The sequence below is a fragment of the Dipteris shenzhenensis genome, chromosome 18 (assembly GCF_047967505.1).
Source record: "Dipteris shenzhenensis isolate YYH24624 ecotype China chromosome 18, Dip_SZ_1.0, whole genome shotgun sequence".
NCBI lineage: Eukaryota > Viridiplantae > Streptophyta > Polypodiopsida > Gleicheniales > Dipteridaceae > Dipteris > Dipteris shenzhenensis.
In genome coordinates this window covers 21,625,885-21,644,035 of record NC_141613.1, presented here as the reverse complement: position 1 = coordinate 21,644,035, position 18,151 = coordinate 21,625,885, and the positions used below count along the sequence as shown (strand labels likewise).

Below are 18,151 nucleotides of genomic sequence, written 5' to 3'. Positions count from 1 at the left end.
GTGCCATACCCTTGGTTTCCTCGTCCACCACATACTTCTGATTTGCAAGCTGAGTTATGATAGAATTGAACTCATTCAGATGTGCATCAATGGAAGTGCCTTCCTTCATCTTCAGGTTGAAGAACTTCTTCAACCAATATATTTTTGTTGCTGCACTTTGCTGCTCATATGTGTCCTGTAACTTTTTCCACACCCCAGGCAGTATTCTCACCATCAACATTCCAAACAACACTCTCATGGAGTGACAATTCAATGATGGATTTTGCTGACAAATCAGCCAGTGCCCAAGCATCATCTGTCATGCCCGTGGGCTTTACACCTTTGTGCACTATTGGAGCATGAAACTGCCTGAGAATAAGAACATTCAGGACCATCTTTTTCCACATAGGGTAGTTAGCAGCACCCTGCAACTTCTTGATGTTAAGAAGTGAAGACTCCGATGATGAAGCCATTATAATCAGCAAATAAACAATTCAACCCAAGTTTGGGTGCCTGACTCACTGCAAACCAAGTGCACACTTGCACTTGAACTGTGCTCAAATATTTAATTCCCGCAGCGGAATAAATAGGAACTGAAATGCACACAATATCTCCCACTTAAACAGAGATGTATCACTGTTTACTGCTTGCTGCAGTTTCAGTACAGCAACTCTGTTTGCATCATTTAATGCACTTTTGTACAACCAGCTTATCTCTGAAAAATCAGAAGCATTTGCCCTTGTAAAATCAGTAAAAAATAGCAATAATAAAAGCTTTTTGTACCGCTGTACGCTGACTGAATTCAGTCAAACCTGTTGACTTTTAACTGTCCTTGACTGTACCAGAAAGTACAGCAACAGATTTTCACTGTTTAACAGTTCAATGTCATGAATTTCAACCTCCTTGACACTCCTAAAACTGTATTTAACAGTTTAGGACAGAAATTGGGCAAAAGCCCCTTGACTGGAGGTAAAAAAAATCACAATTTCACTGCATTACTGCTCTCCTGACATTTATAAGGCATATGCATAAGTCTCTGGCAAAAAAAACATTCCCTTTGCAAAAGCCCCTTGTTTGACTAGCACATTCCGTGCTGAAGTCTGCATTCACTTCCTGTGTACCATTGGTCACAAATGCATTTAAATCTGCAAAATTCAATCTCCAATGTGGAGTCAGAGACGCAATTCCTGCGTACACAAGCCCAATGTAGGCTCTGGCTACAAAAGCCCCCTTGACTCTGCAAAGGAAATTGAGGATTTCCTCACACAGTGGCATACAAGCTCACTGTATTTGCATCTGACACTAAAGATGCTCAGTTAGAGCTCACAGGACCCTGTGGCTGTTCCTGCACCTGCAAGGACAATTTTGTACCTGCTGTACAACTGTACTACTGTCTGTACCTGCTTGCACGCATCCCAATGCAAAAAAAACTTCTGCTTCTATCCTGTCACTTGTTCTCTCAAATCACATTCTTATCCGCAAAGAACAAAGATGTACCTTGCTGTATTTCTGATTTTTCAGACAAAGAATCTGATTTTCATTTTCTTTTTCTTCGTCAGGTGCGCTATGAAAGGGAAAAAGCCTCTATACCAGAGGAGGTGCGCAAGACGAGGATTGAAGAGGGAAGGCTAGTCGGAGGCAGATGGCTGTCGGCCCACAGCCGACAGTCGGCAGTCAGCTGTAGGTCGACTGTCGACCTGTTAGAGGTCGGCCCTGTCGGCCTTGCTCCTGGCCGACAGAGATACGCGCGACAGCACGCCTGTATTGCGCGCTTGCCTGCAGTAGATGCGCGCGACAGCGCGCTTCGCTTGCGCGCTTATCTGCTCCTCCACACCTCCTGCTGGCAGTCCTTGCGCCCGCGTGCTGCTTCTGACCTTGCCTTAGGCCAAGACTAGTGGCCTTCGGCTGCTCTTGCAGATGTCCAGCCGCAGCTTAGCTGCCGGCTGCTGTTTGCCCTTGCCACAGCAGACGGCTGTTATGCAGCCGACCCCTGCTCAATCCCTCGCACGACCTGATGTGACAGCAAGCTGCACGCCTAGCTTCAAAACGCGCAATGAGGTAGATAGACTCGTGCGCAATGCAGCCGCCTCGATGGCTCCTGGAGAGCTACTCCTTCGGAGAAACAAGGACGAGCTGAAAAATGAGATAGACGGAGAGAAGAGCTAGAAGAACTCGGAGGGAGAAGGGGGATGGGCAACCCGGAGAGGGAGAGATTGTGTTCCTCGCTCTGATACCAGTTGAGAGTTTGAGTGAGAGAGGAGGAGAGCACAGTGACACACGAGTTAGGGGATAAGCAATGAGTAATGTGTGTACCTCCCCAAGCACACGGTAGACCTTTTATATTAATGGATAAGGTTACAACCACTAAGTACACTGTACTTAGTGTACCTAGCAAACAAATGTACTAACTGTACTTAAGTGTACTAACTGTACCAGGGTAGCATTAGTGCCTTTACCCCCACATTTCTTCACCTCAGGAACATGCCTGACCCCTTTGAGCATCAACTGCTGGCCATTTTCAAGAACAAGCCTGACATAACCTATGACAATGATAGAACATGCATGGTTATCACCAAGAAAGACAACTCCCTTTTGCCCTCCTGCATATCTGACAAACAGATTTCTGTAGGATGTCACATGAAAGGAAGCACCTGAATCTATAATCCAGGAAAACATATCTGATCCATCACCAGCATGAAGTGTATGAGCCTCCAGTGAAGAGGTGAAACATATCTCATGTCCACTGTCACTGTCACTAACATAAGTAACATTCAGCTCCTCTTTTTCTTTGCCCTTAGACTTGCCTTGAGCCTTGCCTTCTTTGGCTCTCTGGTCATTCTTCTTTTGAAAACACTTTTTCTCAATATGTCCCTTCTTGCCACAATAATTGCAGACAAGATCACTTTTAGAGCGGGACTTGCTCCTCTCTCTTTCTTTGTCTTTTCCACGTGTTTTGGACCTGCTGCGTGCATTCAAAGCATTTGACTTCCCAATAGCATTGTTCTTTCTGTTCATCTCTTCCTGTAGAAGAGCACTCTCCACATCTGCAAATAACAGAATGACATTTGAGTTGCTGGTAGAAGTCCTGAATGTGTCCCATGACTCAGGTAGAGAACATAAGATGAGTGTAGCTTTCAGCTCATCATCGAGCTTCAACCCCTGGTTGATCACCTGGCTGAATATGCTGTTAAACTCAATAATATGAGTGGACATAGCTGTCCCCTCCTTCATTTGAAGACCAACAAGCTTTTTCAGCCAGTAAGCTTTTCCCGTGGCACTTTTCTTGGCATAAGTATCCTCAAGACGTTGCCACATTTTCCACGCAGTAGGTTCATCCCTGATGCCTACAACCAGTGAATCAACAACTGTAAGCATAATGGTCGACCTGGCCAAGCCGTCCATCTTCTCCCACTGCTCATCAGTAATGTTGGAAGGCTTAACACCCTTCTCCTTTATAGGCTTGTACTGGTCCTTCTGCATCAACACATTGTAGCATTGTGTCCTCCATATGTCGTAGTTTTTAGCTCCTTCGAGCTTCTTTATCTGAAACAAGGACGACACGTCGCTTCCGGAACTCATGGTAAAGAAAGTAGAGTTTGACTCCCTGTAGTCGTGCAATTAAGCACTAGTCACTCCAAGAAAATTCCCCCGCAGCGGAAGTACGATCAAAAGTGAACTTGGTACTGTTTCAGTGGCACAAAACCAACTGAATATTTTTCTCCCACTTGCTGCAGAAACAGTACAGCAAGCTGTTCCTGTCTTTTTTGTTGGCGAAAGTGCGGTACAGCTGCTTCAAATCGCTCCAGAAAAATCCAGAACTGATATAATAAAAAAAAGCAGTACTTTTTGACTTTTCTGATAGTCAAATATGGTCAAACCTGCTGTTTGACAGTCCCGGACTGTCAAAAAACAGTAACTGTAAATCTCTGATTTTTTATGAAAATCCCTGATTTTAGACCTCCATATGCTTCATAAACTTCCCCCGCAACTGAATTTGCAATTTGGAAGTAAGGTGGCTCAAAAGCCCTTTGAATGCATGAAGAAAATCAGGGATGTGACCTCCAATTTGAGAGATTGACCTTTGACAAAACCCTGTAAGTCAAATTTGCACTTTCAAAGCATAATAGTGCTCCACAAGATAGCCTGATGCATGTAGAGTGCTCCTACTTGACAAATTGCCGGTCAGGCTACAAAAGCCCCAAATTTGACTAAAGTCAAACTTGGTCAAAATCGACCAAATCTGTACCAAATGCGATTGGACTTTCAGCAATAAGCTAAAGCATTTGTCACAAGCATAATAGCATCAAAAGCCCCTTGAATTGGCAGCACATTCCGTGCATTGACACAGTAAATGGCATCAACTGCTACTGCTCACACAAGGCGTTTGACTGCAAATCCATTTAGTTGCATCCAACAAGGCATACACTGCAAGTATCAAGTACAGATCTGTCCAATGCATACACTCAGTGCCACCACTGACATACAATCACTGGCTAAGTGATAGACCTGTCTCGACAGCTAAGCCTCAGTGCGAGTGAAAGCCATGCCCCAAGTGGAGTACTTGCTGCTGTACTATGCACTCGATTTTCGTGCAAAACAGTAGTTTCGAAATGTTTTCGTGGCTGAATGCTCGAGCTTGCGCGTAGCACGCTGTTGGTGATGGCCGACGGAAGGTCGGCCCTTGGCGGCTGTCTGTGGGCTCTGGCCGACTGTGGTCAGCCGCTTGGCCAACTACTGCTGGCTGCGAGGCTGCAGCCGACTTGCTCGGCTGCTGTCCTCGCCCTGGCCTACGTCGCTAGCTGCTGCGCGTTGCAGCCCTTGGTTTGCAGCTTGCGCCCCTTGCCGCGACCTCGCCCTTTGCTACTCCTTGCAGCTTGCACGCCCGCGCCCTTGCCTTGCAGCCGCGCCGCAGCTACGCCGCCCGCGCCCTCGCCCTTGCAGCCTGCTATCGCGATCCGTCCGTACGGCTGTACGGACGACGTACGGCCGTACGGACCTGTCCGTACGGTAGGGGTAGGCTAGGGAGAGATGGGAGTGGAAGCGGAGGGAGAGAGCCCGTTGGCTCTGATACCAGTTGAGAGATTGAGAGGGAGAGGGATTTGGAGTAGGGAGTGAAGGAGACACACTCACAGTAGTCACACACCAGTGGGTGGGGATAAAGGAATGAGTGGTACCTCCCCAAGTACACACACTAGTATATATATCTGTGGATAAGACTAGGGCCACTAAGTACCTAAGTACAATGTGTACTTAGTGTACTTAGTAGTACTAGATTAATACTGTTACAAGGGTGGCCAGTGCCTTTACCCCAACACATACAAATCCACACACCCACACATACTTGAGCATCCATTTATACAAAGTCTTCGTACTGAGTTTTTGTCCGCACTCCGGAGGTGAAGCGCAGACTCAGCCATGACGAAGGCTAGCACTAAAGGAGAAGGCTAATCAAAATAGTCCAAAATCTCTTCATTCAAGCTACAACTGCTTGTGAAGTCTAAACGTTTTCATTTTAGTCTCTCCCCAACGAGCATCATCTAAATCTAGCTGATAGGGCAACGCACCATTTAAGATAGAAAGAATTATCACAAAACCAGCAGGCCGCAACTTAGACGAAAACTTCACAAGGTGAAATTTGCATGTCCGCTAATACGGCAGAAGCATATACCTAGATGAATCCAGGAACATTCCCAAACTCATCCTCTAAAAACACAACATAGTGCAGTTTCAATCTCATGATAGTCACTCACAAGGTTAAAAACCATAAACTCCATCACGCATAGCAAGGACTAGCTACTATGACATCCCCACTCACATCATCAGCGCCCAACAGTGGGTGTAGACCATAGTATAAAAATATGCTCTCACACATACAAATCCACACACCCACACATACAAAATGTGCTTGCCTATAACTGGGGGGCCAGCCCCCTTGTTGTGTGTGCCAGGTGACCTGGCTGGCCCCCTTCACCACACCCTTTTCTAGGGCTTGTACCAGGCCCAAAACCCGACCCAAACAGGGTCTTCTGGCGGACTTGTTCTCCCCACTGACCTGTGGGGTTCTATAAAACCAGGCCTCTGGCCCTTCATTACATGCAGGGACCCAGCCCCTTTGTCTGCCCTCTTGCTGGCCTGGTTGGCTGGCTCCAACAAGCCCTACCAGCCCCATCCAGTGGCCGACCCTACTCCTGCTGCCAGCGGCATTCTGTGCCATGTTAGCCAGCTCCCTCAGCTCCATACTTGCTGCTCCACAGACCTGTACAGTTGCTGTGAGTGCTGCCCATGCGGCAGCCCCCTCTCTCCCTCTTCTCTAGGCATATCTTGCCCTAGGTCTCCCTCCCCCATGCTCTCCTCATTTGGGGGCTTACAGATGAGGAGTCGACCTTTCCAACAATACCATCATTCCCATGCTTTGACCTAGAAAAATCAAAGATAAATTCATAGCTATGCTTTCCAATAGTGCCTGGGGCACGGTGCACTAGAAGAGGCATCAAAAGTCCGGGTGCTTTCTATCATATTTCACCTTCTGCCAAACAAGGCATTCTGTCACAAACCTAGGGATATCCTTTTGCATACCGGGTCTTTCTTCTTGAGTGGTTTAAGTGATCCCTCAGTGACCCACAGAAGGAGGTGTATCTATCACTTTCTTCCTCATATCCTGAGTAACACATAGAAGATCATCTTTCCTAACATACCCTTCATTGAGAATATTAGAAAATTGACGTTTTTGTAGGTTCTTCATGATCACTGTACAAATCACCTTGAGTGCCTTTACAATCATTTTTTTAAATGTGCAAGAGTTTATCCATAACCTACAAGCTCTTTCATGTCCTACAGAGCTTTATGATAGGTAGTAGTGACATTATTCACTTCAGGCCTTCTAGACAAGGCATCTGCCACTTTATTCTGTGCTCTTGGTGTACGCAAATCTTAAAATGAAACATGGACAGAAAACTCACCCACTTCAAATGTTTCCCTGAAAGCTTGACTTGGGTTAAGAAATAACTGAGGCTTTGATGATCTATCTTGACCGTGAAATCAGCTCCCAAAAGACAATGTTTGCATAGAGTGAATTACAGCCAATAATTCTTTCTCATAGACCTGGAAATGTCTTTCAACATCAAGTATCCGCTGGCTCTCATATGCCACCACATAACCTCCTTGCCGTAATACAGCACTGATGCATTCTCCACATGCATAACAATCTACCTCAAAGGATTGGTGCAGATCTGGAATAATAAGAATGGATTCCGTGGTCAGCTTTTCTTTGAGAGTACTGAAAGCAGTCCTTTGCCACTCTCCCCATCTAAAGATGGCATGCTTCTTGGTTAAATCAAGAAGTGGGGCAGTAATGTTTGCAAAATGTCGGATGAATCTCAAATGATAAGAACTTCATACTTCATGCACTGTTTTGCATTCAAGCCACTCCTAGATAGCTTTTACTTTAACAAGATCCATCTATACACCTTTTTAGAAATCACATTCCCTAGATAATGGATCTTGCCTAGAAAGAATTCACTCGTTTTCCCATTGGTATAGAGCTTGTTATTGTGCAGCTCTTGAAACACTATGGCTAGAGCATTCGTAAGGCCAACAAGGCATTTCCAAAAATCATACAACCCAAAGCTAGTCCAAAAAGTAGTTTTATGTATAACTTGTGGATGCACATGCCCACAAAAAGGTGGAGGATTGGGTCTAAGAAACCCTTTAGAAAGTAAATCTTGTACCTGAGTCATAATTTATTCTCTTTGAGCTGCACTCACCCTATAGGGTGGTAATTTTGGTAATTCACTCCTTGGTAAGGGATCGATGGTGTGATCCTTGAGACGCTCGCAAGGTAATTCTCCTAGGAGGGTATCTTAGAAGCAATCCTTGAAAGAGTCCAAAAACTGAAACTTTTCTCTATGCAATGGACTCAATTCAGTTGTTGCATCAGTTTCCCTATCTCTGATAAAAATCATATACACAGAAATAGAAGACTTTATTGATTTTGCAACTAAAACATTTGATACATAGGAATCGTTTCTCCTTTTCTTTTGGCAATAATCATATGCTCCTTGTTTCTATGAGTAAATACAAGGGTCCTCTCTAGCATCAAAAGCTTTACTTCTTTTTATGAAACCAGAGAATCCCCAAAACTACATCATGATGCTAGATGTTGAGCTTTTCTCTATCCGCATAATCCTGGATGTGAATCTTGAGCTTCCCAATAAAGGAGCGTAACTTAAATAGAATCTCTTTAGAGTATCTGCTCGGCATCAAGTGCTCATCCCAACTCTTTTGTTTCAATACCGAGTCACAAGGCTAGGTCCTCGGCAATGACGTTACCTGTAGCTCCTGGATCAAGATAGACAAAGTTTTCTAGCCTCTACATCGACCACTCTCCCTAGTACATCCAAGACTCCTCTTGGCACCTTCTGTTCGGATTTTTTGCTCCCTAAGGTCCATGGGCTTTTTGAGACACGCAAAAGCCCCCCTTTTTCGCATCCTAAACACTTACCTTCCTTAAATTAATGTGCTTGAAATTAATCTTGCCTTTGTAGAACTTTTTCTTTTCCCTTGGTTTCTAAGGCTGAAACTACTTTCTGTCAATTCGAGGTGAACCATAGGAAACGGTGTTTCGGAAACAAGGAAACGGTGTTTCGGAGTTTCGATCACCAGAAGAAACGGTGGAAACGGAGTTTCGATTTTCAAGGTCGTGTGTGTGTGTATGTATGTGTGTGTGTGTGTGTGTGGGTGTGTGAGTGTGTGTGTGTCATACAACAAGGCCTAAGAGGATGACAAGGAGGAGAGGAGAGGGCAAGGGCTTCAGAAAGCAAGGAGGAGAAGAGAGCAAGAAGGAGAGGTTGGAGAGGAGAGCAAGGAGGAGGGGCAGCGAGCTGAGAGGGGGGTTGTAGGATGAGAGGAGAGCAAGAGGAGAGGCTGGAGAGGGAGAACAAAAACTGCCCTACCCGCCAATGGGTTCTTACTCAGTGGTTGAGGCGGGTGTGTGTGTGCTGGTACTTTTTCTTTTATAGCTGAGCATTGGTGTCTAATTGTTGCTCTATATATATGTTTCCCTGGCTATGCTCCAAAGGCACTGCAAATAAATTTATTTTAAATTCTAAAAAAAAAGAAACTGCCCTGCTCGAGACGTCATTTCTAGTTTCAAAAACAGTGCCCAGAAACGCCGTGGAGCTGATGCAAAATTTCTCTTTTCTAATCCTGCTCTTTTCCCTTTTTGAGAGGATGGTGGGTCCTACATAAGCATAAGAACTGCTACCAATGCTGAGTGTATGAGATCCTAAATGTTTGTATTGGGCACAAAATTCACATAAGTTTGTATGTACTAGTCCTGCTCGATACTTGCAAAGCTTTACCTTTTCGGAAACTTCTTGAAACGGGGTAATTTGCAAGTATGCATCCCAAAATTTGTTATTATTACTCGATTGTATCCCCCAACTCCCTGCACAAACTCTCCCCGAAAATATGAACTGCATCAAGAAACTACTTCGGAACAAATTGCCATAAGTAACTTCTTGAAATACTTCCACTTCTTAGGAGTGGTACCATCTACCAAATGTGCACTCCACCAAGCACTAGCCGTGCTTGTGAGATCATGGCTTACCATCCTTAACTTGAATTGTTCCTGAAATTGCTCAGTATCAAAGCTACATCAAATTGCCATATGAATTGCAATGCTTTATCTGTATGGCCATAAGCCATCATAAGTAATGCATGGATCGGCCTCCTTCAGTAAACGTCTTGACTTTGGTCTTGGGACGCTTCTTGCTTCTTCCTCTTTAAGAGCTAGATGAAGATGAGGAGGATGAAGATGTGTTGGTACTTGATGAAGATTAACTAGGACTTGGGGATCTTCTTTAGCCTTTACTGCTTCTTCCCTATGTTGAGATCCATGGCGATTTCTAGGTGATTCTTTTGAAGAGGAAGATGATGGGCTAAGGGGAACATCTCAACTTATTCTCTTGGGAGATGGTTGACACACGTTTGGACACTTCCTCCATGTGGCTAGCTCCAAAGAGAGTCTCAAATCCGGGGACCTTCTTCAACTCTTGAAACTTTGCCTTTACCAGTCAAGATCATCACGTTCCTCAAGTCTTTTCTTGTTAGGCGAACTGTGTCACCTACTGTTTGAACTGTCATGATCCTTGGAATTAGCCATGGTAAATGAATATTTCTTGCTAGGCTGAGTGTATGTTGATCGATGGACACACAAGAACTGTCAAGATTAATTGCCTCATGTCAAACAGGAATGCAGTGTTATCCGCTGCTACAACTATTTCCATAAACAATTTATGAGGATTCATCAAGGTTGGCCACTTCTTCTCCAGGATGGCTGCGTAAAACTAAAAAGGGAGCTAATTGAAATTTGTGCCTAGTATCTCCCCTCAAAAAGATTGACAAAACAGCAAGCTATTTCGAGTGTCTTCAAACTGGATTTGTCTGCTTGGCTAGGTTGCTCACCATCCTGAAAATGGACGAATCTAATGCCAAGAATTCATTTATGGGATCATCACCCAATGCAACTCTTAGTTCTTCAACAATAACTCAGCAAATTAGGTGCTCTAAATCAAGAAGGGAGTGAAAACAGCAGCTATCCATTAGGGTGAGATTACGGGGAAAGAGGGAGGGAAAAACTTGCACCATGCAAGGGCCCAGAAATAACGACTAGGCCACCCCGAAGTATTTATTTCAGAAAAACAATAGCTGGATACAATGAAAGCTCACGAGAGAGCAATAGAACTCACTAGTTTTGAAATCGTACATAGAGCATGGAGGCTTCTAAATATACAGACTTGGAGCCAGCCCATGCTTTTAGGCTTTTCCATAAAGCTGGCTCATGCTTTAGCCAGAATAGGCTGGCTTTTCTGGAAAGCAAGGGCCTTTTCCCAAAATTTTGACACTCCAATCATTGTAGCTGCTTTCTCGCCTGTGTGTCCTTCTTTAAAGCCGGTCGTCCCATTTAAAATGCTTTCCCCCTTAAAATGTGGGTGAATTCAGCACTCTCCAATCCCCTACCACAAATAAAACAATTCCAACACATTTCAACCATTAAATTGTTAGCCAATGCATGCATTCTTACACTCTTGACTAATTTAGTCCTTTGTGAGCATCCCCACCAATCACAGAAACAAATAGTTAAGTAGAAACCTTCTCTAGTTCACCGTAGTCAACTCTCTTTGACATGACTACTCTCTTTGACGGAGTCAAAATAAAGCATTTCTCTTTATTTCTTGGGATAAATACAATTCCGAGACAAGATCATTCATCAATGCCATGACAGCCCATGTGCAACATCTAAGGGTCAAGAAAAGATACGAGCTTGAAACATGATTTATTACATGATGGTCCTCATGTCAAGTGAGTATGGCACATCAAGTGAAACCCCTAGCCTTTACAGCCATTAGAAACACTATCAGGTAGATGGGAGAGCATTTCCATGGATTTTATAGTTAATTTGCCAAACACAAGGAGAATATGGTTCCATTCTCATGGTGGTTGATTGTCTTACCAAGATGGCTCATTCATTTCAACAACTAAGTCACGTAGTTTATTAGAAGCAACAAATTTGTTTACGAGTAAAGCATTTCGACTACATGGATTACCGAGATCTTTGGTGAAAATTCTAGATTCCTTAATAAAACTAGAATGTACATAATCTTATAAATTTAGGTTTTTTGTAAGACAAACCAAAGAACAATTAGAGAGAGAGAGAGAGAGAGAGAGAGAGATGTATCAACATCTGTAGAAGGCCTCACGGACCTATGAGACAAAGTACAAATACCAAAAAGTGACTTACTCCATCTGGATAACAAAAGAGTCAGGGGAGCGCATAAAGCTCAGCTCATCCCGATTTATTTGCAAAATGGCTATGTTTCAATACTATCATAAGATGGCTGGAATAACATCAATTTAAAACAGAGAGTCTTTGGGTTTGGATTTGAAGTCCTTAATCAATGCTTGTCCATCTCAATAGGCAGCCCATTTGCTTGCCTTACGTGCTTCTTTCACTTTAGAAACTTCGATGTTCCTTTGTTTGAGCTAGGTCGAAGTAAGCTCTTCCAATATTCAAATCCTTGTATCCTTCAGCTTGTGTGTTTACCTAAGAATCTTAACCCTCATTGCCCCCTCTCTCAAGTAGAACTTGCTTGTGTTCCCTTTTGAGTAATTTTGTATGTATCATTTTCATCCCATTCAGCCTATGGAATTTTCTTCTCGAGGCATATGCTTTTGTCTTCTGTATCTCCCTCATCATCTCCAAGTCTTCTATCCTCCAAACCCCCGACACATGAGATCATTCTATTGATCAGTCTAACTTCTTGTTCTTTTACTTGGCACGTAAAGATCAACTTTATTCACTTTGTTGGTGACGTCAACAATCATATCTTGTTTGATTGAGCTCACTTGATTGGTGCACTCTTGCTTCGACCATGAAATTAGGGTCTTACTCCTTCTATTGCTGCATGAAGCTTTCCTTCTATTCCAATTTAGATTTAGGTATCGTTTACCTTTTTTGCTATAGGCCATGCTGATGGTTTTTGCATTTATCCTTTTTAAACCATATGTCCCTTCTAGAGGGATATTTGCCAGTATCCACAGTAAAAACTGACTAAATATAGCTTGGTAAATTCAGAAAGGATACTCGAACCTGGCGAGTCTTCTCCAATCTTTATTCTTCCATAGTTTCATGATAAAGTTTCAACTGTAAAGACCAGTTGTGATGCTGGTGGAAATGCATTGCATATGTGTAGTACTTTTTCCATGAATTCCTGCTTTCCACTGCTGTCCATGTTCTGCACTTTCCTTTCCATAACTGCTAAGTCGAAGCTTGAGCTCATGTATCTCTTGCTTCCTGCAAGTAATAAGCTCCTAAGGGTTTGAACTAATCTTTCCCTTTTGATATATCTTTGCATAGGGGGCGGGTGTCAAGATAGATACAATGGCAGCAAAAAGAGAGCTTAATGATTGGAGTCGAGGTAGCAAATGGCTTCACCTTTGGAGACTCCATGATAACCTAAGATAATCTGAGTATTGCTTTGCTGAAGTTGACCCCCGGGTTGGACCTAGGGCCCCCGAGTTGGACCTAGAACTAAACCAACTCTGAGTTAAGAGAATAATTGTAGCTGGTTGCAGGACTTCGAACGATGGAAGAAGGAAAAACACAAAGGAAAACTGCCACGATTGAAGATTGCCGCCCTCGCGACCTGGCAGTGCTTGTCCCGTAACCTCGACTTTACTGACCTTGTTGGAGAAAACCTGCTGGCAGCGCTCTTTTGCTGCAAGAGCTATTTTGATGATGGCAGCACTCTTTGTTAAAGTGTCCAAAAAGCTAGGGGACAGAGGATAGAGAGAGAGGAGAAAGAAGATATATATACCTTTGTAAGACTAGAATAAGTCCAATCATACAAATTTAGATTTTTTGTTGTTCTGATGATCAAAAATCTACACAGAAAATAAAAGAGAAAATGAAAGAGAAGAAAAAAGAGGTAAACAAAAACTTTTATGAAAAACAAAAGGAAGACATACTTAGCAAGCAAAGCAACACTTATGTCGTCATCAATGCCCAAGCATAAGCAGCTATATACCCACGGAGTCTCTTAGGCAAACCCAGTGCTTACTAAAATATGTCAAATAAACAAAAGAGAAAGAAAACAAGAAATAAAGAAGAAAGGAAGCAAGTGACTAAGCAAAAATAAACAACCAAGTCAAGAAACAAAATCTTCCAAAAAACCGGAATATCGCTCTCTCTCTCTCTCACTCTCACTCTTATTTAAAACATAAAAAGCTAAATGGTCCTTTACAATTATGTATCGTTTCCTACAAAGAGGCAAAAATACATTTCTAACTTAGAAAGCACAAGCATACTCAAACAAACTCTCTTTTAAAACTAAAAGAAAAACGGGGCTATTCAGCTCCCCGCTTTTTGTTTTCAGCTTATGTTCAATCATTCTAAACATACCTAAGGCCGATACAACATAGCTAAAAGACTTCATATCTAAGAATGTGCATACTTTTTTCATTATTTTCCTTGGATTATACCTCTTGTGTAATAGTAAAGTGATCAAATTACTACATTGAGTGATAAAAGACTCCTTAGTTGTACAAAGGCGGGAAAATCTATGGAATATTCAGGTTGTTCACGTTTATCGCATATATCAATCTCTAATCCTATGGTAGATTGAGAAATTCTAAGATCTAAGAACACACAAGAATCCCCTCTTGAAGTGCAGTTCAGTTCACAAGAGTCACGAGGATAGATTCCTTCTCCAAAGGCACTGGCGTCTTTGTACATAAAGTCTTGAAAGTTAGGAACACCTGTTACAAATAAATCATCTATAAAACGCCTAACTTGGCTAAGCTTATGTAAAATGATAGGACAAGTATTGATAGAAATAAGACGTTGCATAAACTCAAATTCATAAGTGAAAAGATAAAAGTTTACTAAAAAGACGGCACAATTAGTGCCCATGGGGATTCCTATAATTTGTTGAAACAAAGAATCACCTATTGTGATGTAAAGATTATCTAAAAGAAAATCTATCCAAGAGCAAACATCTTCCACACTTACTACCTTTGAGTATCTTTTCTTTTTACCTTTATTTTTTAGCCACAAAAAGTCAAAACATAAGGCTGTTTTCTCAACTTTTAGCACTTTGCATCTATCTTTGTCAAATCTCAGCTTGAAAACTTCAGCCACTAGCTTTTTTATTCTAAACTTCAGGTCTTCCAGCTCAATCTTTGTGTAAAGCATGGTAAAATCATAGGTTTGAAGGAGAATAGGAGACTCTTTTTCCTGAATGCTTCGAGAGGACTTAAAAAATTTTACAACAGAAATCACTCCTACAGACACTTGCTACCTTTGAGTATCTTTTCTTTTTACCTTTATTTTTTAGCCACAAAGAGTCAAAGCATAAGGCTGTTTTCTCAACTTTTAGCACTTTGCATCTATCTTTGTCAAATCTCAGCTTGAAAACTTCAGCCACTAGCATTTGTATTCTAAACTTCAGGTCTTCCAGCTCAATCTTTGTGTAAAGCGTGGTAAAATCATAGGTTTGAAGGAGAATAGGAGACTCTTTTTCTTGAATACTTCGAGAGGAAAAAAAATTTAACAACAGGAATCACTCCTACAGAGTCATTTCAAATCCAGCTTGAGTGCAAGGGGACATCTGCCTCTTTTGATAAGTCCCTCCAAAGTTCATGGACACCAGGCAACATAGCTTTGAAGCAGTAGCTTAGCCATTTAGAGACATCCGTCAAAGTAGTCTCACAAGCAACTGCAATAAATCTTGGCTTTTTGGGAGTTTTTAAAACTTCCAAGCAGCACAAAGAAAAGGTATACTTGGATTGCAAATAAACCCAGAAGACTTGCAAAAACTCTGATGTTTTGAGAGGCAACTAATGTCGATGGGGACCTGGCCACCAAGGTGTATAGTATCTTGCCATATCACTAAGAGTGATTGCAAGGCATACGTCTAAGTCGCATCTAAGGCCTTGCTGCATCTTGATCTCCAATCTGCCATGCGGCAAGACATTGGAGCCTTTTGACATATTAGCTATCCAAAATATATAATGGGGTGGCATATTTTGGTTAGGAAATCTTGTGGTGGTTCCATAAGTTGTTGTTGCGCCAGGAGCAACGTCAAATTACGAAAGTCGTTGAGAAAGGATTGCTGAGATTTCAGCAAGTTCACAGCAGCAGCAGAACAGGGACCGGAGTTGAAACTTCATCCGAAGATGAGCAGCGGCAGATTTTGAAGAGTCCTCTAAGGCGGAGGAGGCAACAAAGGCCATATGCATGTACGACTGATCGTGGGAAATCATTACGTAATCTCTGAGGTTCATGAGCAGCAGCTGATCGTAAGACACCGCTTGGCCGCACCATCAAGGTCTTTGTAGATGCGTCGCTATCATTTTTTGAGGCAGTGGCTGGCCGAAGGAATTTTTGGAAAGCTCTCCAGAGAAGAGAAGCGTTGTATGATGGACAATAATGTCTGACATAAATAAGCAAGCCCCATCATGTGAACTAATATTATATGCTCTGCGTGCTACTGTCTAAGTACTTTTCATAACCTCTAAATAACACTTGATTATCTACGTCAATTAGAAGACACACAATGATCATGTCTATACATCTTCGATACAATTCCTGGCAAACATTCTTTCCATGGCTTTTAGTTTCTAATTTCCTTCATTACCAAACATCACAACTAGCTAGAGAATTATCTCAATTGCTTGTATGCATATCAGCCCTTGCCAAGAAGGAGAAATTTATGTTGAATAGAATATTAAAAAATATCACTTACTCGGTAATATTATCAACATGTCTGCGTCTTAGGCCTAGATAAGTCTACGTTTTAGGCCTCAATGCGGTTCATGCCAACAATAAGACAGTGCATCTAATTAGACAAGTTTGAGATCTTAATCATCGGTTGTCATCCACGCTCAAATTTCTATGCAGCTTATACAATATTTTGAAAATCCATCTTGTTTTAATTCAACCAGTTACAATCCTTTGAAAATCCATCTTGTTTAAATTCAACGAGTTACCACAAGAAAACAAAAGCAGGAATTCAGATTTCAGTTCCAAGTTTGTGTTGTCCAAAACATATACCTTTGTAAAACTAGAACATATCCAATCGTACGAATTTAGATTTTTTGTTGTGTTGTCCAAAAACCTGCTATGGAACACAGCTTTATGGAAGCGCAGTCATCTGTTTACTCTGCAGCATAAATTACACTAAAAATAAAAAATGGGCTATCAAAGGAAGTGTTACCTCGCCCCTAAAAAAGTCGAGTAAAAGCTCCTTCAGATGCCTTAGCCTCTCATCTTCTTCAAACCCTTCACCAACGAAAGCAAAGCAGGGCTTTGAGCCTTCCTGTGGAGAGTACTTTTTCCCACCTCCAAAGGAAATTATAGAATCAAAGTGCTCCACACCAAGCTCTACAAGATCGTACACGTGATGGTCGTACATTCTTCCAAAAACAAGATTGTGAGGTCTCTTTTTTGAGTGAGAACCAAACTGCCCTCGACATCATCAAAAATACTATCAGTTGCGAGCCTCGGAACCATCCACAGACACTGCATGCTGCTAGATTATTTTTGAAACCCAGAAAGCACACTACATTACCACAAACTAACTGAAGGGCCACACAAACTTTGAGAGTGGCGTCTGACCAAAACCTAAAATGTGATTTAATGATGGCTATTTAAGCAGGATGTTCTTTAAACGGTTGGCCGATCACCAAGGGAGGAAAAGGCTCCGCGTACACTTGAAAATAAGATTTTGGAAATGTTCAGCTTACCACAAACAGACTACAGTCTGTCTTTTGGGACAGAACCTCGAGATACGCTTCACCTCCACTCTCAAACGGTCGAATGTTTTCATTTTTCCTTGTGTATTTAATAGCGTTACCACCGGCCTTTCTTAGTCGGTATAAGTCTGAAAGAACTCCTTTCACCACGGCACTAGTAGTTGTGCCATGGAGAAGCAATAACTTTTTTACATTCTCTTCCTGCAAAGTAAAAGCGATCAGTCACGTCTCTCTCTCTCTCTCTCTCTCTCTCTCTCTCTCTCTCTCGCCATTCTTACTACTGTAGGCCATCTTTGTGAACGGAACCAATTCTCTCTCTCTCTCTCTGAGCTTACAAGCTTGGGGGCACGCTTCTCCAGTTCCCGTCTCCCGCGCTTAGTCTTGGGTTTTACGGCCCGTAGCATGGCTACTGGCAAGGCTTCAAGGTCATGAATGTAAAGCTAGTTAAGATAAACAGCGGAGGTTGCACTTTCTATAGTTTTCTCTCTACCAAATAGCTCTCGAGTGCGTGTCTCAATTAGACTAGGACTCATGCGTTTTGTATGCAACATTTAGGGTGAGGGTTCACAGCAGGGCTGACTTTTTGTCAGCCAGGTGTCCGCGTTGGAGGAGATAGAATGGGCCAATCATGTAGCGGTTGAAGGAGTTGGCCATTGAGTGGGCGGCCTTCATGAAGGCCAAGACACAAATCTTTTAACTAGGACATTGTAGGATCACCACCGGGTGATGCCAACCCAACCTTATGCCCATGGGACTTTTTTGTCTCAATTGAGCATACACCTAGGATAGTTTTTCAAAAAATGGCTCTAGGAGTTGATTCTTGCTTTCCACCTGGACATTCACCTTCCAGACGATTCGC

The 18,151-nt window shown here is 42.5% G+C and overlaps 1 protein-coding gene across 1 annotated transcript in view; it reads right to left on the bottom strand.

The window, feature by feature from the left end:
• Window positions 1-17,841, bottom strand: part of LOC147890945 (Ribosomal RNA processing Brix domain protein) — a 45,824-nt gene extending 27,983 nt beyond the window's left edge. The window contains exons 1-3 of the mRNA XM_087389532.1: window positions 17,628-17,841; window positions 17,284-17,493; window positions 16,755-17,000 (exon numbers count right to left, since the gene is read on the bottom strand). Coding sequence (XP_087245658.1) covers window positions 16,755-17,000; window positions 17,284-17,493; window positions 17,628-17,696 — 525 coding nt within the window. The 5' untranslated portion in view covers window positions 17,697-17,841. The remainder of the gene's footprint in view (window positions 1-16,754; window positions 17,001-17,283; window positions 17,494-17,627) is intronic.
• Between the last annotated feature and the right edge of the window lie 310 nt (window positions 17,842-18,151).